The 26561-nt window shown below is 49.4% G+C and overlaps 2 protein-coding genes and 1 long non-coding RNA gene across 4 annotated transcripts; all 3 read right to left on the bottom strand.

Moving 5' to 3' along the window:
* Positions 1 to 683: 683 nt before the first annotated feature.
* MPZL3 (myelin protein zero like 3) lies at positions 684 to 10167 on the bottom strand. 2 transcript variants are annotated; one of them, XM_035139341.2, is made up of 6 exons: positions 9805 to 10167; positions 8258 to 8427; positions 7268 to 7478; positions 4898 to 5063; positions 4074 to 4128; positions 684 to 2700 (listed from the first exon to the last, which is right to left on the bottom strand). In XM_035139341.2, exons 1-6 carry the CDS (start codon positions 9854 to 9856, stop codon positions 2674 to 2676), a joined length of 681 nt encoding a protein of 226 aa, XP_034995232.1. In that variant the 5' UTR covers positions 9857 to 10167; the 3' UTR covers positions 684 to 2673. The 2 variants fall into 2 exon arrangements, with proteins under 2 accessions (XP_034995232.1, XP_034995234.1); XM_035139343.2 differs by having other exon boundaries at positions 8258 to 8424.
* A 446-nt stretch (positions 10168 to 10613) lies between these two features.
* Positions 10614 to 18511, bottom strand: MPZL2 (myelin protein zero like 2). Its single transcript, XM_060268613.1, has 6 exons — positions 18342 to 18511; positions 15416 to 15582; positions 14361 to 14571; positions 14082 to 14226; positions 12627 to 12692; positions 10614 to 11638 (listed from the first exon to the last, which is right to left on the bottom strand). The coding sequence occupies exons 1-5, from the start codon at positions 18397 to 18399 to the stop codon at positions 12635 to 12637; spliced, it is 639 nt and encodes a 212-aa protein (XP_060124596.1). The 5' UTR covers positions 18400 to 18511; the 3' UTR covers positions 10614 to 11638; positions 12627 to 12634.
* A 3811-nt stretch (positions 18512 to 22322) lies between these two features.
* On the bottom strand, positions 22323 to 24944 carry LOC118096928 (uncharacterized). The gene is made up of 2 exons (XR_009556822.1): positions 24818 to 24944; positions 22323 to 23123 (listed from the first exon to the last, which is right to left on the bottom strand). It is a non-coding gene; the product is annotated as an uncharacterized LOC118096928 (long non-coding RNA).
* Between the last annotated feature and the right edge of the window lie 1617 nt (positions 24945 to 26561).

Below are 26561 nucleotides of genomic sequence, written 5' to 3'. Positions count from 1 at the left end.
TGCGGCCCTCCAGATGTTTTGGACTACAATTCTCATCTTCCCCAACCACTGGTCCTGCTAGCTAGGGATCATGGGAGTAGTAGGCCAAAACATCTGGAGAGCCGCAGGTTTGACATGCCTGGTAAACCCTCACATGCCTTGCAACCCCCCTCCCCCAATTGAAAGCAATGCCCTGTTGCTGGAATAGGTAGAGTCTGTATGTGTATGTATGCATTTTATGGGCATATGTATGGGCTGCAGCTCAGTGGTGGAACTCCCATTTGCTTGCAGAAGGTCCTAAGAAGAGCCTGCTGGATCAGGCCAAAGGGGTTCTGTGTTATCCAGGATCTTGCTCTCCCACAGGACACCCACATGCCTCTTATGGGAAGCCAGCAAGCAGGACCAAACACAATCCTATTCCCCACTTCTGATTCCCAGCAAATGGTACTCAGAAGTCTACTCTGAGGTTCAATTCCTTGCAGCATCTCTCAGGGAGAAAATTTAGCAGTTGCCAATCAGCATAGACATTACTGTGTGATTGATTGATTGATTGATTGATTGATGGATGGATGGATGGAAGGATTGATGGATGCATGCATGCTAGCTCTGGCCCTGCCCACTTTGGGCAAACCCCTTTTCTTTCAACAGCTTGCCTGCCACCCACTCCTGGCCAGAACAAAAAACAAACAAACCATTAGACGGAGTTGGTACAAGATGTTTATTGGCTACAGGAGAGATGGGTATCCTCCTCTCCCAGGCCCTATCCACAGAAAGGCCCCACTGAGGAATGAATGTATGTGGAAGAGGAGGAGACAAGACACATACCGGCATCTGCACAGACACAAGCAGCAATTCTGGAAAGGAAAGTCAGGCTGACAAAGAGGAAATGCTTCTGTAAGTAAATGCAGAACAGTCCTCTAGAGCAGGGGCTCCCAACTAGTGGTCCACAGACCCCAGCAGGGCCGTGTAATCCACCCAGGGGGATGGATTATGTAACCAAAACTACCACAGGTATACCAACATTTTCAAAAGTAGGGGGTCCACGTGACTTAGCTGCCGTGTTTCTCCAAAAATAAGACACCGTCTTATATTTGTTTTTCCTAAAAAAAACACACTATGGCTTATTTTCAGGGGATGTCTTATTTTTTTATTAAGTATGGTACAGTTTCCAGTAGTGGTGTATGGAAGTGAGAGCTGAGCCATAAAGAAGGCTGATCGCCGAAGAATTGATGCTTTTGAATTATGGTGCTGGAGGAGACTCTTGAGAGTCCCAGAAGATCAAACCTATCCATTCTGAAGGAAATCAACCCTGAGTGCTCACTGGAAGGACAGATCGTGAAGCTGAGGCTCCAATACTTTGGCCACCTCATGAGAAGAGAAGACTCCCTAGAAAAGACCCTGATGTTGGGAAAGATTGAGGGCACTAGGAGAAGGGGACGACAGAGGACGAGATGGTTGGACAGTGTTCTCGAAGCTACAAACATGAGTTTGACCAAACTGCGGGAGGCAGTGGAAGACAGGAGTGCTTGGCATGCTATGGTCCATGGGGTCACGAAGAGTCGGACACGACTAAACGACTAAACAAATGGTACAGTTTAGCCTACAAAGTTAAACTGCCTATCACTAGGGCTTATTTTCGGAGTATGGCTTATATTCCTTGAATGCTTAAAAATCCTGCTATGGCTTATTTTATGGCTACGTCTTATTTTAGGAGAAACAGGGTAATTGGGAACCACTTCTCTAGAGTCTTGTCCCAGGGCCTGCCAAATACCTGTGCTTTGGGGGACATCCTGAGATGTGCATGGACCTCCAAAGGAAGGCTCTTCTTACATTTTAGCTCTAAGTCGCCTGAACCTAGGAACACAATGCCAGCCCCAGGCATGTGGCAAAAGGCCAGCTGCCACACTTGGCATTCATTAAAAGGAAGCTCAGTCCCCCTACCATCACCTGCTCTGGTGCCACTGCCTATGGCCAGCTTGGCTGTGAACCAGCAGCCATGGGCAGCAGCCAAAGGAGAAGATCACACAGTGGCCCTTCTCTCTCCCTGGAAACAAAAGCACAATGAACCTCTCTGGTCTTGAGCCATGGAATACCTGCCCAACTCTCTCCAAGCCACTGCAGGCGTTAACATTTGCCTGCTTCAGATGTAGTCCAGACTACCCCCTTTTCTCCATGTCAGTGGTAACTGGCCACCAGACACAAGGTGCCCACACCATTTCCAAGCATGTTGTTCTTGCTGTTTTGTTCTTGTTGTTGTTGTTGCTGCTGCTGTAGGAGTTGGAACTATACCGGAGGTTTGTGCAAAAATATGGCAAGGAGGAGGAGGACCAAGTAACACCTTCATGAGTCAAGTGCTAAAGGGTGGCTGAGTTCAACGCAGTGTGTGGAGAAGCAGCAGCTCAGGAGTGTCAATCAGCACAGGTCATCTTACCCAGAACCCAACAGTACAGATAGCTGTACTCCCCACAGGCGCAATTCTCCATCCAAAGAAACAGGGCAAGAGCCACACCAACCAATGAGAAGCTGTAACATCTTGATGATCCCCAACATGAGGTAGAACCTGATCCCACACACACCATCAGAGCCCTCCTGACACCATGAAGTCCAGTGCCAAAGTTCCATTCATTGAAGAATCACTGGGATGTATCCTGTTGGCCTTCGGATGACATTCAGAAAAATATATTTGTCCTCAAGTCAGTAAGGATCCTCATCATCTGAATCCTGAACAGAATGCAATAAGAAAAGGTCAAGCAACAGAGCCAACAAGAGCCCCCCAAAAAATGCCTCACCTGGCAGAAATTTCCTGCTGGGGAAATGAGCTGCAGGATTTTGTGCTAAACAACTCACTGAACCCAGATCTGGAAATGTCTGCAAGGAAGCTCAGTTAGATTCCGCCCCCCCCCCCTCTTCTCTCACACACACACATGCCACAGTGTACACCCTGGTCTTCTTGAGAAACCTCCATATGAGGATGAGACCACTGTGGGAAATGGACTGAGACACAATGCAAGATTCATGGACAACTGTGCCAGACTCTTAGACCAGGGCACACATTTGCAATGCCACTTCCTTGTGTAACCAACAGGATCCTTCAACTCAGTCTTATTTTGTACTCTTGCTGACAACCTCCTTGCATACTCTGGCTGAACACCAGCACAGGGATGCCAAAATCCTCAGCAGCTCACACCCAAGAGCCTGCCAACCACACAAACATTCATGGTCAGAAACAAAAGGGACAGCCAACTCTCCCACCCACCCAATGTTTGGTCTTTGCTTCACTGGCAAACAGGGCTGGGCCTTAAAAGACATTTTGCTACCTGACGTGGAACAGTAAATGTCCCCTCCCTAGGTCAGGGTATTTTTGTCATTTTTGGTATACCTGAAAGTGCCTCTCCCTGGGACTAAAAATACAATAATGGGTTAAGTCACAGGCCACTTGTTGCCCTTTCACAAGACCCTAAACCAGGGTTTCCCAAAGCTGTTTTTGGACTGCAACTCCCATCATCCCATTGGTCAGGGATATGTAGTCCAAAAACAGCTGGAGACCCAAGTTTGGGAAGCCCTGCCCTAAATCATTTGCCTCAGCCAGCAGCTTCACTCAAGCCTAATGGCAGGATCAGCCCTATGAAAGGGAGGGAGGGTACTTCAGATGAAGCTGTAGTATACCCCCACCCTGGACACCAGCTGTAACAGGGAATGGCCTCATTTAGCTCTCATATCCCCCTTGCAGCCCCTGCCCAAAATGGTGCACCTCTAGCAATGGCAGGAAGAAAAGAGGGAGGTTCTCCAGGGCCAGATGACTAGGATGCCTCCACCCTACCTCTCATGACTGAAGGGGAAATGGAAACAATGGGTGGTGGCTGTGAGTTGGTTTGTTCCTATGCCCCCCCAATCCACTCTGCCAGGCCAGTCCTGTTCACAAATGGCTTCACCCTTCTGACACCTACAGCGGCAAAGGTAGAAGACTTCAATCTTGGCCTCTGGATTGGGTCAGGCATGAATGGGAATTTGATGGCAGGCCCAGGATGCTTTGCCCTCCCTGCTATCTTGCCAGTGTCAAACTGGCTGTGTGTAAGAATGGCACTTTCACTTACCATACATCGCAGACACCAGGCGGCCAGCCTCTCCTTGCACTTAGGTCGCTCAGGTCTACAGGAAGAGCACAGAGATGAGTCCAGCATGTGTCTGCTTTGCCTGCCTGGCACCTGCCCACCTCAAAAACCCCAGTATAGCCAGTTGCACACCTGTGCCAGTCAGCTTGCTCTACCTCTGCCCATCCCCTCCAAAAGAAACCCAATTATCCTGACAAGCAGCTCCTCACTGGTGAGGCTTGACCAGACTCGCCCTACCCTGACCCCTGCATCTGCCACAAAGCTTCCATGGGGTTGCTGTTCACAGAATTGTGGAGTTGGAAGGGACCCCCCAAGGGCCATCTAGTTCAACCCCCTGCAATGCAGGAATCACAGTTAAAGAATCCCTGACAGGAGGCCACCCAAACTCTGTTTAAGAACCTCCAATGAAGGTGAGTCCTCCACCACCTGCTCCTCAGGTGGGCCAACAGCGGCAGACCACCAAGCTCCCAAGATTTATGCAGGAGCTGACAGTAGGAGGGACATGCCTTTGAGGCACCAGGTGCAGTGGAGTGTCAATCATAAAAACACCTGCTGATACCCTATGGAGGGTTCACAGTCTGAATCAGCTGCTCCACAATAACCACATATTCTGCTCATTATATTCCCCTTGGTCTGAGAACATGGGCATGCTGAGGGTTGGATGGGGTGGTGTCATTTATTTCCATTAAGTGACCTTGAGTACAAGCCCAGGGATCCCAACAAGAACCCTCAGGGCAGCCCTCCCCTCCCCAAATGCTACTTCTCTCTGCTTCTCCCTGGTTAAGCACAGAACACAAAGTGCTCACTCTTCAGAGACTTCGATGGAGGACTTCTTGTAGCTGCACTTCTTCTTGCTTTTCAGCACCCCGAGCTTCTTGCCCATTCGAACCAGGAGCAAGGCCACCACAATGGCTGAGGGGAGGAAGACCAGGATGGAGAGAAGCCCAGCTGACGTCAGCTGGAAGGAGGCCCCTGGAGAAAGAGGCGGGAATCAGGCCACATGTACATCAGAAGGGCAAGCTGGGCCTCTGGGGAAAAGAGGACCCAAGGGGAACACCCAAGATCAAACCACAACTGAGTTTCCAACCCACGTGAGAAAAGAAGGCAAAAAGCTGAATTAAGGAGGCATCACAGCCAGTCCGCAGAACAGAAGATGGGAGGTAAGCACATACCATGCTAATCCCTGGCCAATGCCCAAATGCTAACTGAGTCTTCCCATTGGTGTTTGAATTTTTCAGCAGAAACATGGTGAAACATGAAAGCTTAACTAGGGATATCCGCAACAGACTCAGTTTTGTGACCGGAACAAATCCATCAGCTTATTAAAGCTTAATAGTGTTACGGAATTTAAGGAAAAGAAAGTAACTTATAGAAAATAAAGCAAATCGCTTACGATTAAAATTAAAGCAGGAATACCATATAAACTGAATACTTATGAATGTTTTATACAGTAGATCCTCTGGATGTGAATTTAATTCATTCCAGGGTTCCATGTGCACCCCGAAAATTTCGTAAGCAGAGGCGCTGCTTCTGCGCACACACATGGCATGCAGAGCACTTCTGTGCATGTGTGCACGGTGAAACCTGGAAGTATACACTTCCAGGTTTGCCGTGTTCGCAACCCGAAAGTTACTTTACCCAAAGGTAACGTAACCCTAGGGTCCAATGTAATTAGCATGAACTAATTGCAAGTACCAATAGTAGAACTGAGAAAGCAATCAGAGAAACACAGACTCTGAACTTCCATATGTCATTAAAGTTCTTTGTTTTCATGTGATTATTCTTTTTTTTTCCAGCCCTCCCAACTCCCCCCCCCCTCCTATCCCTCCCTACTCCTCGTCCCCCGAGATTTCCCATCCTGTACTGGGCTTCTCCCTAATTTCCATATAAAAGATTACACACTACAATTCATATTACACAAACTATCGATGACATATAGATGAAAATCGTTTACAGTTATACTTATGATAGAACCTTTAGATATCTGAGATCAGGTTTGGGTTTTCCATTTTATCTTTTATATAATTAATAAATGGTTTCCAAATTTTTATGGTTGTTTCTGAATCTGTTCCTTTTAGTTCTTCATATCTCGTCGCTAATCTATAATATTGTAGTACCTTGATTTGCCACTCCTTTCTACTGCTACTGCATAACTTATTATGCACCTATCATTCGGTTTGACATCCTCCGGTAACATTCCCAAGAGAAACATTTCCAGACTTTTCTTAATGGAGTATTTCAATATTTTTTTTAATTCTTTGTATAACATTTCCCAAAACCCCTTAATTATGCTGCAGTTCCACCACATATGGATAAATGAACCAGTTTCCTTGTCCAGCATAGATTACTAACCCCTGGATAGATTTTTGACAGTTTTAGTGGCGTCAAGTGCCATCTATTTAGCATTTTTAGGATATTTTCTTTCAGGTCATAGTTAGGTGTGAAGTTTGAGTCACGTTTCCATAAATTCTCCCATTTTTGTATTGGGATTGATTTCCCCAAATATAATTTGTATATTATTGTTCTTTTTTCAAAATCAATAAAGATTTTCTTTAAAAAAAAAGTTCTTTGTTTTAGGTATGTTGCTTTTGTCTTGAGTTGTTTGTTTCTCGGTCACATCAGCCCATTCTTCTTCAGCAATGGGTACTTCACTTTGACACCAGTCCAAATAAAACTGAGGTGTCAGTCTATGTCCTTAGCCATGGTTCTACATTAAAATAGGAACGACTCAAAATAAACTTTTGGTTCTGTAGGCCTAGCAGGCTTTGCAATCTCCAAAAGGGGGAAAGGGAAGAAACACCCCAAGGAACTTGCCTCTCACCATGGCAAAAAAACAGGTCCTACTTGCAGGCTCACACAGATACAGTGAGTAAGCCCCACCCCTTCTCTTTTCACTTTGTACTCGCCAGCCTCTGGGGACTAAGGCAGGAAGTGAGCAGATCTGACGCTCAACCCCAACAGCCCCCAGGGTAGAATGAGGGCCTGTCCTACCATTCTCCTGAAACAGTGCATGCTAGAAAATGCAACTGGTGGAGGGTGGCAGCGGGGAGATGGTACTAAGAGGCTGGGATTTTCAGGAAACAGCAACAGTGTTTTAATGCTCTTGACAGGAAAGGCTTGGGGGAGGGGGGGAGGCAGAACCACCATGGCCACGGAGACTAGAAACATTGCTTTACCTCTCTGAGTGACAGTCAGCATAGTCTGGAGGATGTTATGCTGCACATCTGGGGGATTTTTCACAGCGCATGTGAAAGTCCCATTGTCAGCCATCGTTGGGTTGTTGATCCTAATGGAAGCATCCCGCTTGGCCACGTTTCCAACCCAGGATACCCGGTCACGGAAGGTGCCCTTCTTAGCTGGATAGGCATCTGACTGGTAGTGGAAGATCTAGAGGAGTTTAGAGATGGTGAGCACAGACAGTCGCACAGATGCTACTAGCCCAGAGATGGAAAGAAGACAAAGTCCCTACCAGAGAAGAATGGCAAATCAAGCTGTTGGACTATGCCAAAATGGCAAAACTGACCAAAAAGCTCAGGAACCAAGAAGACCAAAACTTTAATAAAGAATGGAGGAAAATATAATTTATCTGGGAGACCACTGTAAGCAAGATGAAAACATTAGCAGGGTTGCAATAACACTTGTAATGTAGCAGATACTGTGGACAAAATGGAGTGATATAAAATATGGATTATGGAACAATATGCAGTTGAAAAGATTGCCAATTGGACCCATGGAGGGGAAGGTGGAAAGTCTAGAGATTCGGAGAAGTCTCTAAATATGGATATGTATTTTGTATTTTTATAATTCTACACTTGTAAAATCAAATAAAAATTATTATTTTTATTTAAAAAAACAGAGATGGTGAGCATCACGTCCCATGACAGCCAAGAGCCAATGGCTCAAGGCCTTTCATGAGCCAATCTCACTGCAGAGATCCATAGCAACATTCCAGCAAGGTAGGCTCATGCTTTTGCATGAAGGATGATGATCTCAGGGATACTGAAAGCCATTCGATTGGTACCCCCAGAGCAGCAAGATAAAGGCTCTGCTGCGCACCTGCCACCATATACGCCTTGTGCACCAGTGGCACCTACCACAGCAGAAGTGGCAGGCACCTGTGCCACTCTGCCAAGAGCCAACGGGCAAACAGTGAAAGCACCACTCACCGGCTCCAAACTGCCCCCTGCAAGAGGTCGGTATGTCCAATCGATGGTGAGCTTCTCTGTGACTGGGGAGGAGGACTTGAACCAGCACTTCAGGATCACGGCCTCACCCACAAAGGCCTGGATGTCTGAGTCAGCCTGGATCTCGAGGGAGTAGACTCTGGCAAGGGCTGCTGCAAAATATAACCCCAAGAGATGGGTTAGTCACCCGAGCAGGAGCGCAGAGGTGTTGGCAGGAAGAGTTCCTGCTGCTCCCTCTTCTGCCAGACCCACTTTGCAGGAAGTGCTCAGCTCAGCGAAGGAACCGTCCACCGTTTTTTTCTTTTGGGCAGGCAGAGATCAGGAACTCAACAGAACCAGCCACAAAGGACTCCCAAAAAATAGCACCTTCTGGTGCTCTGCAGCCTCCAGACATAGCAAATACCAGCAGGTGGCACCATCATTAGACAAAAGGAAGAAACTGCCTTGAGCAGATGACAAGTAGCAATGTCTTGGAAGGATGGTGCTGTGGCCCCCATGGTCTCCCCCCCCCCCAAGATAGGCTGCTGTGCTCTGGAAGCAGAGGTTATCCTTTGCCTATGGCAGCACAATGTCTAACACCAGCCCCAGAGGCAGGGGCCTAAACATTTAGTCTGGGGTGGGGAGGATTGGTGTGGGTTCCATCAGAAGTGCCAGTCTCAGTGCTTTATAGACTCCACCTCAGAGGGAGGGAAATTCCCATTTTCTTTCTTGTTGGGACAGATTTTATTTTTCACTGTATCCAATGCTGCAGATCTAATTTTATTCAATGGGTCACTCATTTCAATGGGTCTACTCAGAGTAAGAAAAGCACTCAACACAACCCATCAGTGATTCTTTCAGCCTAGGACAGGCATAGGCAACCTTGGCTCTCCAGATGTTTTGGAACTACAACTCCCATGATCCCTGACCACTGGCCTTGTTAGCTAGGGATCATGGGAGTTGTAGTTCTAAAACTTCTGGAGAGCCAAGGTTGCCTATGCCTGGCCTAGGACAACGACTTCTGGGCATTTGTTTGGCTCCCCCCCCCCCCGTTCAGCACACTTCGAGGGCCTAGGCTAGCTGCTCTCTTGAGAACCACCCCGCAAGGTAGCTCAGTCTTGTGGTCCACCATCCCTACAGGAACTGGGAAGGCCGAGCCCCGTCGCCTCCCTCCGCCACTTGGCGGAGTCGCGTCTCCGGATAGAAAATTCCCTTAGGCGGGCTGGCCGTGCGCCTCTTCCCCGGGCAGCAGGCAAAGGGGCGCGGGGCTTCTGGCCCCGATTCGCTCCCGCCTGGAAACCACGAAGGCAGCCCTCGCTGCACTCCAATGTTTCTCTTGGCCCCGTACCGCCGGCAGGCCGAGTCGACTTGCTCCGGAGGAGACCTGGCTGCGCTTCTCGCTGTTTGGCACCAGGCCCGGGCGGCTGTTCTCGGTCGGGTCGGCCACAGGACCAGAGGCAAGCCCGAGATCCAGGACAGCGCTATGTGCTTGCTGGAGGGGAGGGGAGGGGAAGGGAAGGGCCCCGCTCCCGCCTCCGCCCCTCTCTCACCCCACAGAAGCAGGAGGACCCCACCGCCAGGCTTCTTCCGCGAGAGCCCCATTTTCCTCGCCACTTCCTCGGACGACACCTGTCCGCCCAGGTGAGGCCGGAAAGGGAGGGGAGAGGCTCAAAATGGCCGCCCAGAGACACTCCCTGCACAGCAGCCGGCAATCTGCACATGCTCAGAGGCGCCGAAAAGACGCGAGTGGCGACTGCGTCATCCAAGCGCTCTGCGGCGTCACCGGCTCCACAAGCGGGATACGGAATAGTGATGTTGCCGCCGCCGCCGCCAGGGCATCATCTCTCTCTCTCTCTCTCTAGGGCGCTGCCGGCCCGCGTTGCCTCCCTCAGCTGAGCCCTTGCCGCGGGAAGAGGGGCCTCCCAGCTGGCCGGCTTCCCCACGAGAAGCCCGGAAAAAAACTTACAAAACAGGCTCAAAGTTCGCTTGACTTTCAAAGGTTTACAGTTTTTATTGTGAAATACAGCTTATTTACATACAAATGCGTAACCAGTCTCTCAAGGACAACTAAATTCCAGGGCCGGGCCGGCAAAGGACAAACCCGCCCCCCAAGGTGCTCCCTCCCTCCCCTGACCACTTTCCATATCCAGAAGCAGACCGGGAATGCTTGGCAGTTTACTCGGCGGCCCAGGACGACCCCCTGCGCCTCTGCAGGGCAGGCTGGCGGGGGAAGGAGCGTGCCGCATATCCTCTAGCAGAGGGGGAAGGGGCTCTACAGATGTGACCTCGCCCCCTCCCCAAATAGTGGGGCAAGCGGGACTGAACTGGCCTAGTTTAGAGCGCTGAAAGGCAGTTTCTGAACAATAAATATACAGCGCAGAGGGGGGCTGGCTGAGGCTTCCTGAAAAGCCTCCAGTCCTGAAAGCTGTTGAATTGCAAATGGCCCTGGGTGCAAATTCTGAGGGAGGAGGGGTTTGTCGCAGCATTTGGACAAGTCAGTTTGCATCTCCAGAATTCCAGGAGGAAGAGAATCTTGGCTTGCGCCTGGGGTGCAATGTGTGCAGGGAAAGGGATGGTGATGGCTCACTGTGAAGAAACAGAAACCCAGACGCCCCACCCATCATCAGCTTCTTTCTTCCTGGGCTCATAATGTTGACCAGCCCTACAGTTATTGGAGCTACTGTGGATACTGAACTGCTGGTGATAGGATGATTGGAGCACTGTGGGCTGTGACTCTTGAGCAACACCTCAACTGGCAGAGCAGGAAAATCTCAGGGTTGTGGGTTTGAGCCCCACCTCGGGCAAAAAGATTCCCACATTGCAGGGGGCTGGACTGATTGTTCTTTCCAACTCTATGATTCTATTCTCTGCTTAACAGTTTAGCTGTGGAGGGGTAGGGAGGGCTTCTCCTATGGGTACAAATAATTTATTATTATTATTATTATTATTATTATTATCCTTTAAGCCTCAGGAGTCTAGCCAGGCTGAGCTCCCCAAAAACTTAGAAAGTTGGACTGTATTTGTGCAAGAGTGGCATAGTCCTAGTTGAGAAAGAGGCTGTGTGTTGGAGTCTTCGCCTTTTCTGACAGTTGTTTGCTTGGAATAATTCCCCACAGATATGCACCAGGTCAGGGCTGGGGAGCCACCCATGACCCCTCCAGACACACACTATAGCATCACTAGGAACCGCCACACTCTGCTATAGGCCAAGCCTTAAGGTCTTTCCACCAAGAGCTGCAGCCTCAGAGGGCCTTTGAAGATAACAGTGGTGATGCACTTCTCTAAGGCAAGGGAATCAGGGACAGCTGTCTTGTGGCATCCGCCATCTCTGATCCAGAACTCTGAAGAACCAGCCTCCAGCTCCTATGGGGGTGGGCAGTAGACCTGTGAGGAGAACAGACAGGTACACAGGTTATTCTTAGGCTTCATCCCTGAGCCTGAGGGCAATGCTGGAAAGGGTGATGGGTTCAACCTAGGCCAGCAAGGGCAACACTGCAGGGGTGTGCCAACAAGTTGCATAAACAGGTTTCAATTCCTCTTTCCGCAAGGTATGTGACAATGTTCTCTGCTCCCTCCAATTTTATTTTATTCACTTAAAGTATTTGGATCTTGTCGGTCAGCCAAAAAAATGCTACCAGAGTTGTTTACAGTGATCAGCAATAAGATAGTCCCTACCCTCAGGTTTAGAGTAAAAATGGCACAACACTAAAGGAAAAGGAGAGTGGAGGAAAAAGGAAAAAGCCAAACTCAAGCACAAGATCTTATTTAAAAGCTCCTATAAGTGCTCTTTCTTGTGGAGATAGGGGAACATAGGAAGCTGCCTTATAGAGAGTCAGAGCATTGGGCCCTTCTAGGTCAATACTGCTTGCACTGGCTAGTTGTAGCTCTCCAGGGGTTCAGACAAGGGGTCTTTTTCCAGTCCCACCAGGAAATAGTGCTAGGGATTGAACTGGGACCTTCTGCTTGCAAAGCAGGTGCTCTGCTACTGAACTGTGGCCAGGGCCGTTTTAAGCGCCCCTGGCGCCGTGGTGCGCCGAATCTCTCCGGCACCCTCCCGCCCAGTTTCCCAGTGCGGTGGGTGGGTGGGCGCAGCGTGGCTGCCACAGGCGCAGCTGCGTGTCGAACCGGCGGACTGGCCGGCCAGCGGGCGGGCGCAGCTCGTGGCGCCCTCCTGGCGGGCCGGCGCCATGGTGCCCTGAGCCACCGGGGGTCTACCTAGAGCCGGCCCTGGCTGTGGCCCTTTCCCCAAACATTTAGAATGGCTAGATGGAGACACCTTCCGCTGGGCTTCTGCTGACCCACCTTGGACTCTACCACCCACTTGGTAACAGAAATGCCTTCTGGAGAAAGGGGCAAAGCCAAAGGTACCTACCGGGCACATTAGGCTCCCTCTTCTAGCAAGTGCTTCTCTGTCTCTTTCGAATTCTCCTTCTCTGACCTGTTATCAAATGCAACAAAAGCAGTAGTTAGGGAGCCAGCCAAGTTCTCTGGCCTCGGGGTCAGGGAGGAAAAAAGAGGCTGCTGTGTAAAATGAAAGGCAAGAGTCCCTCCTGGATTTGGGAGGCAGTGAGGAGCAGCAGGAGGGCCCACCCCAGCCTAGAAGCTAGTGAAGCTCAGCTGTCCTGGGTCCTGCCAAAGTCACAGTCCTGATCCACTCGGTGCAGCGCTCACCGTGTAGGTCACAAGTCTGTGCTAGTAACACAGCAAATGTGCCCCACTTGCAGGCAGTTGTGGAGCAACTCAGTTCAGTTTCTGGCCCGACTTTTCCTCCACTTCGACACAAAGCCATCAAAATGTTTTGCAATGAATTTCCTTCGCCTTGTATACGTAGCAGATGAACGAGGTAGCAGAATGGTGTGCACCACACTGAAAACTGTAGCTGCAGGATGTGGGTCCCAACTTTAAATGGCCCTACAATGAAAACTGCTTGCGATGGAAAACTAGCACAGCTGTGAGTGGAGTGGAATAGAACTTTTCTCCCCAAGTGGGCTAAACTTCCAATGGCAGGGAGGTTTTATTTATCTATTACAAAACATATTTATACAGCTTTTCATCCTTTTGTAACTTCGGGTGGTATGCAGTCAATAATCATTTCAACCATAAAGCAATAAACACAGTTCATAAAACCAATTGACAGCAAACACTTTTGCGTGGGGCTGAAAAGATTTCATTGTTGGCACCAGGTGAGCCTCTCTTGGAAGGATGTTCCCCAGCTGGGAAGCCACCACTGAAAAAGCGTTTTCTTTCATTGTTGAGTACCAAATAAAGGAGACACCCGAGTGAAAGTTTTGGCTGAAGACCTCAAGACACAGGCAGACCAATATGAGAAGAGTCATCCCTTCAGGAGTCTGGATCCTAAGATGTTTAGGAGGAGTTTTTAAAATGCAGTCTGTTTAGAAGTGATGAATATCACTTCTAGGGCTGCTTCCATGGTCTCCCACATAGGCTCACTTCATTCTGCCACATGTGTAGAGACTTGGCCTTTTTCATTTTAACTTCTCTGGTTCACCAGAGCCTGTCAACAACCCGGCCCATTGGCACTTGCCTGTGACCCATTAAAGCTTTATGGGATCCAGGCAAGTAAATTCTGGCACTCCTGGTTCCATTACTTACTGATCCCAGCCCCAAACCATCCCTTGCTCTATCTCTCAAGGCTGTGTGGTCATCTTCATCTTTTTTTGAAGAGAGTGATTTACCTATATCAGTGAACAGTTGGTGTCCATTTTCTGTGACGGCCAAGAGACCAGTTGTGGTTCCCACAAGGCCAGGCAAATTGGCTCTAGCCAGCTTCCTTACACACACACACACACACCACACACACACTTACAGTTCTGTCTCCTCCACTTCTGACTCCATATCTCCATGCCTTCTCTTCCGGGAGCGGCAGATGACAACCACGACAACGATGACAATCATCAGAAAACAGACAGCGCCGATAACGAATGCTAGGATGTGGATCTCTGAGAAAGTCACTGTGCAGGGATGAAAGGCATGTTGGGTGTGCAAGAGGGAGACAGTGGCCCCTGTACCCCAGAAGCACTGGCGACTGAGCAGCCCCTCCCTCCCCCAGCAACCCCACCCGCACCCTCCCCCCGAAGTCACAAACCTTTCGTCACCACACGTAGCTGGATCTCGCCAGTCGGACCGTCCACATCGGGCGGGTTCCTCACGTGGCACTGGAAGGTCCCGTTGTCACTGGGCTTGGTGTCCCAAAGGATAATGGAGCCATCGTTCCTGTGGATGTTGCCATCCCATGTGACTCTGCCTTTGAAGCGACCTGATGTCGGCGGGAAAGGCTCCTCACTGTAGTAGAAAACCTAGGAAGTTGCAAGGAGAAGCCCAGCTATCATGCCTGCCACTGCTGGTGTTAAATGACAGCCACTTTTCAGTGACCTCAGTCCTCTGTGGATAGCACCTCCCACTTCTGCAGGAGATTTTTTGAAACCGGAGGAGCCAGGAGGTTCTCTAAATGAATATACTCCTGGGAATGGGTGAGATTGACTGGTCAGGTCTGGCCCAGCCATGCAAAAGAGTGAAGCAACTTCCTTCAGGCAGCACCAAGAGTGGGAGAGGATTTGTGTCTGAGTGGTACAGCAAGACTTTTCAAAGTGTGGGTCCTGGCTAGAGAGGGTGAACACCTGTTTAGCTCTCTGCCTTAGGCAGCAAAATGCCTTGGGCCAGCCCTGCCAACAGTGGTGAACTGCCCTTGATTAAGCCGATCTCCAAAGAGGGATCTGAACCATCTTCCCATCAGGGACTGGATTTTGTTGCATGGATGTCAGCTGCAGCTATTCAGAGCAGAGACATTATAATACAAGCCGTTTTCAGGATCTGTAAACATTTGATCAGCAAGAGCCACTCACAAGTCCCACTTTATTGGGCATGATTGGTCTCTAGAGCCTCATGGCCATGGTACAAGGTGACACCCACTCACTCCCCTTTGCTCCACGGGGGTGCAGGGTGCTTATTCAGAGCATATTGGACATGGGTAGAGGCAGGTGGTGAGAGGGTTGCAGAGACTGGGCTGCAAAACTCCCAACTTCACAGGGAGGTTTATCAGCTGCTCAGGATCCTCTGGAGGCCCAAGCACCAAACTGGGGCCACAACCCTGGGGAAGAGCCCAGGTCATGTTCAATGAAAAGGCTGCAGAGATGAACTTACAAACTCAGATCTGCCAGGTTCCTCAGGCTGGAAGTGCCAGGACACTGTCAACTTTGACCCGACTGTGGAATAGCTGCGGAAGGTGCATTTCAAGCGCACTTCTGTCCCATTCAGGACTTCCAGGGACTTAGGAGTGTAAATGTCCACAGCTGACACAGGCCAGAGCACTGGAGGGGAAAGAAGCATAGAAAATGAGCCCCTACAGGACACACACACACACACACACACACACACACACACACACACACGAGTGTCAGCATTCTAGCTTAGCACCAATAATCTCCCAGAGCCAAGAGTGATGCCCTGGCTAAACCTTCCTTGGGATGATTTTGCGCATCCTGGGTGACACTCTGCCCTTTTGGTGGGTTTAGGTCTAGCTGGAAGGGGAGGGCTTCTCAACTGCCCTGAAAGATGGCAAGTTGGCTGGGCTCAGTGCCCTGCCTGGCTTCAGCACCTGAAGAAGATGGGCACCTGCTACATACTGTAAGCATTGGTGCGACTTTGATCTCTCCTACCTGCAGCTGTCAGGCAGAAGAGGCTACCCCAAAATAAAATGAGTTTCTGCTTCCAGTGTAGCAACTACTCTTTGGAAACCCCTCCTGTACATAACAGGCAGGCAGAATATTTACTGACTTTTTGGTACCTAGGGAATAAGTTCCTTTTCCAAAAAGCCTTTTAAATGGAGATTTTCACCCCCGTTTTTATGTGTACTGGGTTGAGAATGTATCTATGTTTTCATGCCCTGTTTCCCCTATTTTAAGACGTAGTCATAAAATAAGCCATAGCAGGATTTTTATGCATTCAAGGAATATAAGCCATACCCCGAAAATAAGACATAGTGATAGGCGCAGCAGCAATGCCGGCCGCGGCAGGAGGAGGAAAAAAATAAGACATCCCCTGAAAGTAAGCCAGTGTTTTTTTGTTTGTTTTTTGAGGAAAAATAAATATAAGATGGTGTCTTATTTTCGGAGAAACACGGTGGTTGTTATTTTTATTGTTAAGTCACATGGGGATGTTTTAGGGAAAGCAATTCATAAATTAAGTAAAAAAACAAAACAAAACTGAGCAGTAGCTTTGGACACTGGCTGCTCTAGAGTAAAGGATTCCCATGCCTAAAATCCCCCCCCCCAAGCTGGCTTGTGTTAGTCAATGGGCTGCTGGCTGCCCTTCTCTTTCTCCAGCTCACCCTGAGAAGCTCCTTAATTTCAATCTTCAGGGAAAGGGTCTCTGCCCTTACCCAGATGCCAAAGGTTGCAGCCTCTATTTGGATGCTAAGGCACTCATTATCTGCTTAGGGCACAGGTGAAATGACACCTGGGAATCACCATTCCCTTCCCATTGACCAGGATGCAACAAAGGCAGGATATCGATGCACAAAATAAAATGAAACAATACCGTATTTTTCGCTCCATAAGGTGCACTTTTTCCCTCCTAAAAAGGAAGGGAAAATGTCTGTGCATCTTATGGAGCTAAAGCACTGGACGGCAGCGGGATCCTTCGAGCCTCTGCCACTGGAGGGATGCCTCTGCCACTGGAGCCATGGCTCCCAGTGGCTGGGGCGGGACGAGCAGCCCGAAAGTGGGCTGCTCCTCCCTCAGCTGCCACTGCCAACAGCAGCATTGATTCAGAATATTTCTTTTCTTGTTTTCCTCCTCTAAAAAACTAAGTGCGTCTTGTGGTCAGGTGTGTCTTATGGAGCGAAAAATATGGTAAATAAAGCGGCTTTCTTTTAGAATATTGAGGACACAAGTTGGGCAAAGCCAGTACTCATGGGTGGAAGGTGGTAAGGTCCCCAAAGTGGTCTCTCTGCCCTTGGGCAGTAGCTGGACCACCTGATCCATAAATCCCTAGGCTGCCACCACCACCCTCGTCAGGTTGGAGGAAAGGCCAAGAGCTGCCTCTGCAGAAGGAGGAAGAAACTTCTGCCAAGACCTTGGCTCTGCTTCTCCTCTAAGTGATTCATGGTAAGGTAACTCCTTATGATAGAAATGCTTGATTCCTACATCCGGCTTACAAAACACGTGAGTTGATTCTGTGTCCACAGCGAATGAACTCTGTGGCTGTGTGATGCAATGGGTAGAGCGCTGGGCTTGGGCATGCTAGGACACAGGCATTGCCAGGCTGGTCTTGCATAGAATGCTGCTGCCTTCTGGCCTCGATTTCCGGCATGGAAAAGGGGAATGGCGTGGAAAGCGAAACAGTGAAAAAACCAAACCTGCCAAGTGTCTCTTGTTAAAAGTGCTGCATTAGGGAAAGGTGTGAAGGTCTGTTTTCTCAAGGGAGGGAAGGAGGGTCTCCAGAGAAGCCAAGCCCTTGCAGGAGAGGAAACTGATCCCGCATTCCCGCATTGGCCTCCCTTTATCTCTCAGTGGAGCAGAGCACAAACATTCCTTCTTTTTGGCAGAGCCCTCCAGAGGGAGGGGAAGGTTGGCAGGAGAGGGGGGGGAAACACACAGAATAAACAGGAGCTCAGGACAATACTTTCACCGGAGCCCCTGTTCAATCACACCAGGGTAAACCGTCCACAATCAGCTGGAGTTTGACAGCTGGAGAAAAGCAGAGTTGAGGCCACATTGTCCAGGTACAGGCAGGCAATAGCAGCCCAGCTGGCCTGAACAGAATGAGACCACTGCTGGCCATCCCCTCCAGGCCCTGGGCCCTCTGCTGGGCACCCCCACCTGGTGATTCTCATAGGAGGCCAAGGAAATGGCAGTGGAGGGGAGTCTCTCTCTTTCTCTGTGCCTGGAAGACACCTCAAACCTGTTTGTCCAAGAGCGCCTGTGAGCTCCCCACTGTCCGCACAGCCCAGAAAGTGCCTGGCTTGGGCTGGCCTGCCAGCTTGCTTTGGAGCTCTTGCCCCTAAGAGCAGAGCCCAGGGCAGGGATTGACAAGCAAAGGGAGAGAAGAGCAGGGCTGTAGTCCTTACCTAGCAGCAGGAAGCCCACCCAGCTGGGGCCAGGCAGCCCCTGGGAACAAGGTGCCATGTCCACAGCCGCTGGGACGGTGGAGAGGAGGCGGACTGCTGCAGCAGAGTACAGCCACTCCTCTCAGGTGCCCTTCTGGCACGGGACTAAACAAGGTGGAGCCAAGAGGGCTCTCTGCTTCTCCTCCTCCCCTCCCCTCTCCCTCCCACAGGCCAAACCAGGAAGCCTCTCCCAGTCTTGCTGCTGTTACAGCTGAGACTGCCTCCACCCTGACTTCCCTGGGGCAGGCAGTGGTTTGCAGAGAGGAACTGGGGCTGTAGCTTGACTGCACGTAGCACTCCTCAGTGTGTAGGGCTGGTTGTGATTCGTCAGGGGAGGCCTAGGCCCTCTCCCACATGCTCAGGACCTCTCCCTTTCTGCTAACTTCAATTCCTCCATAGCTGAGCAGGGGGTGCTTAGCTCCCACGACAGAGGGGGAGGAGAGATTTCCATTCTCCCTTTTGGCAACTACCTGATGATCAGACCAGGAGCAAGCAGGCCACCCCGTTAAGTCATGGCAGAAGCAAAAGGCTAATGCTGGTGCTCTGTGTATGGTAAATGGCCTTGCAAAGTTCTCCACCCTGTTTGTGGTCAGAGGAACTAGGAGAACATAAGAGCCCAGCTGTGGGGTCAAGGCAGCGGCCCATCCAGTCCAGCATCCTGTTCTCATAGTGGCCAACCAGATGCCCATTATGGGAAGCCCACAAGCAGGACTTGAGTGCAACAGCGCTTTCTCCTCCTGTGTTTTCCAGCAACTGATAGGCAGAGGCATGGTGCCTCTGACGGAGGATATGCAAACTACGGTAGCCATCCTGGCTAGTAGCCATTGGTAGCCTTATCCTCCATGAATTTGTCTACTCCTCTTTTAAAGCCATCCAAATTGGTAGCCATCACTGCCTCCTCCTGTGGGAGTTTCATAACTTAACTATGCCCTGCATTTTTTCTGTCCTGAAATTCTAATGTTATGAGATGGGGGGGGGGAGGAATCTCTGACCACTTTCTACTTTCTCCATACTATCCAAAATTGCAACACATCTATCATGTGTCCTCTTACTCAGAGGAGTTACCATTTCCCTGGAGAGAGAGAGAGAGAGAGAGAGAGAGAGAGAGAGAGAGAGAGAGAGAGAGAGAGAGAGAGAGAGAGAGAGAGAGAGGGCAGTGAAAGTTGCAGCATGCGGGACTTTTTAGTTTAATGTGCCGCAGATCAAACCTTGTTCCAAGGCACAGGGATGGTGGAAAAATATGTGGAGAACATTCTGAAAAGTGGCTGCCTTTTTTTCTAAGGGTGTGAGGGGGCGGGAAATAGATCTTGGCCACTTACTCAGAAGAAAAATGTCTTCTGAGGAATTTCAGCTCAGCCCTAGTGAATGCCTTCCAACCTTAATGCTGCTGGGATAAAGAATTTAAAATGATTTGTTGCAAGTGATCAGTAAGAATAAGGATTTCAAGGAGCTCCAGGGCAGATATCAAAATGAAAGACAGAGGCAGGGAGATCTTTGCTGGCGGGGTGGACAGAGACAAGAGGGAAGCCTTCACAATGACAAACTCTGAAGCCTGAGAAGCATGCATGTGTGTATTGAGGTGGGGGGGTTTAATAGGGTCTTTCCTTCCATCACTATCTGTGCTCTGAGGGCAAACAGTTAGTTTGTGGCTTTGCAGTGAAGATGGGAAAGCATTTCACACATGCTCAGAGGCTCTCTCTTCCCGTGATGAGCCAAGCCCAGCCTTGCAAGCAGGTTCTGGAGCAGGCACCTGTTGGTGTCTTATGCACCTTAGGCCAGGTCCAAATAACAGGTGACATGACCACGAGCACAGGGGCAGCTGAATCAGCCTACAGCAGCCCTTCCCCACTCCCAGCAAAGCTTCCCTGCCAGTCCAGGCCGTTGTGCCTTCCAAGAGTGCAACAGAGCATGGATCGTGGCGCCGTGAGGCTTCCTTCTCTGGGGCTGTGGGAAGGGCATACAGCTGGGGTCAGGTCTCAACATGCAGCAACAGCAGCAAGGATCGCTGAACAGGTTCCTACTCTGGTGATGGGAGGGAGTTGGGCTGGCCCCACAAAGGCACTTTGTACTTTCTGGTCTGGCCGAAAGCTGATCCGACAGAAAAGGATGGATTGCATTTGAGCCGGTTTTCCCTTTGTCTGGCCTGAGAAGCAGCCATCAGAGTCAGTCATCGCAACCTGGATTGGACTGTCAGCTCAGAGAACTGCACCAGCTACTTCTCCGGACTTTTGAGCCCCCAGTGCTCTGCACTCCCTTCTAAACATTCTCTAAATATCCCCTAAATATCCTCTAATTATGACCATGCAGTGTGTGCAGCAAGACTACTTGGGAACAAAATATCCTCCATTCATGTTATATTGATGTCACCTGGCTCCTGGGAGAGCTTTCCCCAGGGAGATCTTATTGATTCCCCGCCCCCCCGCCTCAGATAATTAATCTAATATCCTCTCTGCCTCTGCCCTCCTCCCCATCCTGTGGATCCTTTACCACAGAGAAGAAAGCACACATCCCAAATGAGCTGGATTCAAAGGCAAGAGGAAGCTGCTGACAGGGGAATCAGAATAATTTTGCAACAGATGCAGCAGGCAAAAGGGGACCCACAAGGTACAGCATCCTATTCTCTCAGCTGCCAACCAGATGTCCCAAAGGGAAGAAGACCACAAGGAGAAACTAAGTGTCACAGCCACACTCTCAGAGTCATTGATTGTGAACCCCAAAAAATTTGCAGTGCCAAAGTTTTGTAATAGTTTTGTAGTGTTCTGCAGAGCAAACCCCATGTTTTGCAGCAACCAAGCTCAAACTGGGGGGGGGGTCACAGGTATCACCCCAATACCCAACATGGTCTGATTCACTTCAAACCAGTGCCAAAGTTTTGTAATAGTTTTGTATTGTTTTGTAGTGCAAACCCCACATTTTGTAGCACACCCAGGGCTGTCTTAAGCGTATCTGGCGCCCTGGTGCGAAGATCCCTCCGGCGCCCCCACCCCATTTCCCGGCATGGCTGTCTGGCGGGCGCAGCGCAGTGCCCCCCTAGCGGCCCAGCACATTGCGCCACCCAGCCTTGCCTTAGAGCCGGCCCTGAGCACACCCCAAACTGTGAAATTGATACTTCAAACCAGGGTTCGTATTTAACACCCCTAAAACCAATATGGTCCAATTTACTGCAAAATGGGGGGTTGCACTACAAAATGCTGCAAAACTATTACAAAACTTTGGCACCAGTTTGGAGCTCCCAAATCTTGGGGTTCATAGTTGCCATTGTGACTGAATCATTTGTGGCCTTAATATGCAATCCTAACTCTGCACCCACTGCTCAGTTTAGGAAAGAGAGACAGTCCTCTTAGGAAAGCCCAAGCCATCTCCTATCCCTCACATGGCTGGCTGGCTGGTAGCAGCAGTAAACACACCCAGGACACCCCAAAATGTGTTGATCCAGGACAAACCGCCACCTGCCAGACATTCCTCCCAGACGACACTTCCACCTTTGAAATCCTGGGAAAATCCTCAGCCCCACTCCCCATGAGTTGTAGCCATACTGGCCCTCAACACTGACCCACCCAGCCAGGACAAAGTCCCAGCTCTGACATTCAATGAGCTTGTGAACATGCCAGTCAGAACAAGCAAACAGTCACCTGCATGTTATTATAGAGACCTCCTGGCTGATGTATGAATATCACCGCAAAGGGGGAGAACTGCATTGGGCTGCTCTGCTGGCACTTGGAACCCCAACCCTTGGTTCTGGCTCCTAACAGCCACTGCTGCACCCAGGCATGGCACATGCACAGGGCAGCATTGCTTCCATGCTTGTATGAAACATGCAGGGTGCACAGAAGCCTGCAATTCTCACATGCAATCCTGACACTCACAATGATCGCTTGATGTTGAGGCCCGGATGCCCTCTCAAGCTGGTCACCCCAAGAGTTTGCACAGATGAAACAGAGAGACAAACAGCAAATTTTATTCTATTGTAAACAGCACACTAACACAAAGCTGCATTGGAAGAGTTTGAAACCACTGTTAAGATAAGCGTTTCTCGAGGTCCGCTAGCTTGCTTTTCAGCTCCCTGTTTTCTTTATGTAGTTGTTTTAAATGCTTTCCTTGTATCTGGTTCTTCCTCTCCAAGGCGGTAACGCTGCCTCTGAGAGTACTGACCTTGGCCACCATCTCTTCTAATTGTTTCATCAGTTTAGCCATTGCTTTAGTGGTTTCTTTAACTTCCTGGTCAACGTCTTCTGGGTCCTGTTGTGGTTGTATTGTGTTACTGTTTTCTGGGCCCATGGCAGTCTCTGTGGTTTTGGTATTGCCCTTGGTTGTGGCCAATTTGGCTTTCCCGTCGACCCCTCTTTCAGGTTGTGTGTGGTGGCTTTTGGCAGTGGGGGTGGGGTGTTGCAGGTCTCTTGCTGTTGTGCCTTGCTTTCACCTTACGTACCCCTCGTGTTTATGGGGGGAGAGTTCTCTGTGAATGTTAGTACTGTAGGTCATACAGGCTTTGCTGTTGGGTGGTTTATTCAGAGCTCTGGGCTTAGGCAGCAGTCACTGTTGCATCTGGGCTGTGGGTATTAAATGTTGCAGTCGTTGATTTTGGTGAGGCTCTTTCCTTTTTCCATGCCTTTCTTTCGCTCTTGCTTCCCTAAGGACAACTGACCTCCCAGGAGCAGGTTGGTTGGTCCAAGGGCTTCTCTTGGGCCGCAGTGGCTGAGTTAACCCTGGTGGCAGAATGATGGACAGACAAACAAGGACAAACTACCAGAGAGAAGGACAAACATGCAAGCATACAAGAGACAAGTAAAAATGTACAGGGCAGAGCCGTAGCTGGGTGATCTTGCACCCCTGACAGAACCGTCCAGATTGTGCCCCCTAGCCACGGACAAATTAGCTCTTCTATCCGCCTCTCCTCCACCCATTCAATTCAACCTCTACTGTATTAAAAAAACTTTTCTTATGATGCAATAAATGATATTTTCATTTACAGACATTTATGGACATATTTTAAGCCCATTTTGCACCCCTCCCTAGTCTGCGCCCCTGGCGGAGGTTCACTTCAGCTCCCCCTAGCTATGGCCCTGATACAAGGGGAAAGAAGGGGAGGATGGGTGGTGGTAGGGGATTGTGTGTGTAAAACAGGCATCCCCAAACTGCGGCCCTCCAGATCCAGTGGTCAGGGAAGATGGGAATTGTAGTCCAAAACATCTGGAGGGCCGAAGTTTGGGGATGCCTGGTGTAAAATATTGAAATAAGAAGAAAAATGAAGATGTGCAAATAAAAAGTATAAGGGTAAGGATAAGAATTTAAAGATGAAGGTCAAAAATCAAGGTAGAGAGTTAAGTTTAAAAATGGAAGGTAAAGTTAAAAATTTAAAGTAAAAAATAAAAATCAGAATGAAGATTAAAGTTAAAATGTGAAATAAAAAACATATATACCCACCCAAAAGAATGCGGGGGGGGGAGGCGAAAGTTATGAATTTAAAAAGTTTGAAAGTATTGTTCAGTCTCCCTGACTCCAAGTCCTGGTTTATTTCTGCTGCATAGCTAACATATCTTTCTCCAGTCTCCCTGGTGTGCTGGGAAGGGTGGGGAATTCAAATATTGAGAACAATAATAATGCTAATGGTGATAAAATTAATAAGGAAAGAAGAAAAGGTGGGGAAAGGAGAAAGCAATGATAATAGTAGTAATAGTACCGGTAGTAATATTTTTTTAAAAAAATATATTAAAAAGCGGGGAGGGGTAATGATTAAGAAATAAACGTCAAAATAGTAAAAATAAGGAAAATTGATTAAAAGAAAAAGGGGGATTGCCCCACTAAAGAAAATATTTTTTAAAATGTATATGTTTGTTTATTTCTTAAAGTCTCCGTTGGAGCGCACCAACCTGAGGATGTTTTTTACTGCGTTTCGGAACTCACGAGGCTTGGAGATCGGTAGCGTAGGCAGGAGGAAGCCTTTGTCGGCTCAGGCTTCCTTCGTGGGCGCCACCATTCTCCGTCTCCTCCGCTCTCACCCAGTCCAAAGCGGACCGGCTGGGCTTGGGGGGTCCCGACCCACGGTAGCCGGCTCCGCAGGCCCAGCTGGCCGAGGGTCAAAGCGACAGCAGTGATTTCAAGGAGGCAGCGTCAGAAGTCGCCGCGGTCCTCCTCCTGAGCCTCGCGGTCCCGGCTCTCCGGTGGCGCGGTCGCTGCGTCCCTCTCCCCAAAATGTTAGAGTCGCTGGCGACTCGGGACCCGGGTCTGAACCTGGGTCTCCCATTTGTTGGGGGGGGGGAGATCCGGAGACGGAGCGAAACGTGGGGATGATCTCCCCGCTTCTCCTTTCCTCCCTTGTTTTGCTTCGGGATCTGCTCTAAAGCAGAGCGCATGGCCGGGCTCCCTCCCTGCTTCTCCCGGCGTTCAGCTGCTCCCCCACCTCCCCTTCTGCCTTTGAAGGTTGGATGGGGCTTCACCTTTTCTCCAGCCCGTCGGTTTGGGTCTCCTCGGTGTGGTTCCGAACTCCTGCGTCTGGATCAGCCCTGGGTGGCCTGGGAGAGATGGCTCCCCCTAATTCGCAATTTCCGCCCTCCCTTCCCCACAGGTGGGCGGGGTTTGCGGCACAGAGCGGGGCTTACCTGGGCGGGTGCCTCCCACCAGCTCAGGTTGGCCTTTGACCCGCCCCCGGCCAGGTAGGACAATGGACGGCCGGGGATGGGGCTAAGGCAAAAAGAAAAAGATGCTGAGCCTTTCGGCCAGGCCTCACTTGGATAACACAAAGGAAAACTAGGAGATGTGGCCAGGCAAAAAAGTTGTTGTTGGCTAGGAGGAGGAAATTTGGCTGGAGTGCTGAAAGGGTTACTTGCTCTGGGAAGAGAAGGGGAGGTTTGCAGAGGAGGAAGGGGGGTTGGGTAAGGGGTCTAGGGAAGGTTTGGGGGCAAGAATCGGAAGAAAGCAACTGGAAGAGTTTGGGGCATGGAGGTTTTTAAGCAGAGGTTTCGATGGTCATCTGTCATGGATGCTTTAGCTGAGATCCCTGGATCGCAGGGGGTTGGACTAGATGACCCATGGGGTTCCCTTCGGACTCTGTGGTTCTATGAAGGGGAGGCGATCTCTGCAAGAAAGAAGGGCCCGATGGGGCTGAAACCTGAATACTGTATAGGGGAAGAAGGGAGAGAGTGAGGGTTTTGCCTGCTGATGGGCTTGCCAAGGAAGAGAGAGGGGAGTGAGCCTGAACACCTGCAAGTATTTATTTGAGGATTTTTAGTATTTATTGATCAAAAGATTCCTATCTGGGAAAGGCACCAGCTTTTATGCCCAAGTTGAGCTCAAAATAATAGGCAAAATAAAAATAAAAAATCCTTCCAGTAGCACCTTAGAGACCAACCAAGTTTGTCATAGGTATGAGCTTTCGTGTGCATGCACACTTCTTCAGATACACTGAAACAGAAGTAACCAGACCCTTATGTATATTACTTCTGTTTCACTTCTGTTTCACTTCTGTTATGTGCATGCACGCGAAAGCTCATACCTATGACAAACTTGGTTGGTCTCTAAGGTGCTACTGGAAGGATTTTTTATTTTTATTTTGACTGCGTCAGACCAACACGGCTACCTACCTGTAACTACTCAAAATAATAGGAATAGTTAAGTCTTTCCGGCAGTGTATGCAGACTCTCCAAGTGTCCCTATTTTCCAGGGACATCCCTGATTTAGAGAAGACATCCCGGTTTCTGATTTGATCCTGGAATGCCCCACTTTTCCTTAGGATGCCCCTATTTTCATTGGGGAAATGTTGGAGGGTATGATAGGATGTCTCTATTTTTAATTGGAGAAATGTTGGAGGGTATGATAGGATGTCTCTATTTTTAATTGGAGAAATGTTGGAGGGTATGGAGTTATCAAACCCCCGAGCCATCTGAAGTCAATCCCTTTATAGGGAAGGTTTTTTATTGTTCAATGTTCTATTATGTTTTTATATACATGTTGGAAGCTGCCCAGAGTGGCCGGGGCAATCCAGTAAGATGTGTGGGGTATAAATAGTAAAATTATCATTATGGAATGGGACGTCCCTATTTTCATTAGAGAAATGTTGGAAGGTATGGTGTATGGGTGTTTAAAAGTTTTCGAATGGTGCCAACCAGGAAGAGTTTGAGAAATGGATTCTAAAAGTGTATCTCCATTCCTCTTTTCAGCTGAGTACATAAAGGGGAAAAAAAT

Source organism: Zootoca vivipara, chromosome 15 (assembly GCF_963506605.1).
Source record: "Zootoca vivipara chromosome 15, rZooViv1.1, whole genome shotgun sequence".
NCBI classification, from domain to species: domain Eukaryota; kingdom Metazoa; phylum Chordata; class Lepidosauria; order Squamata; family Lacertidae; genus Zootoca; species Zootoca vivipara.
This window is presented reverse-complemented; position numbering and strand designations above follow the sequence as displayed.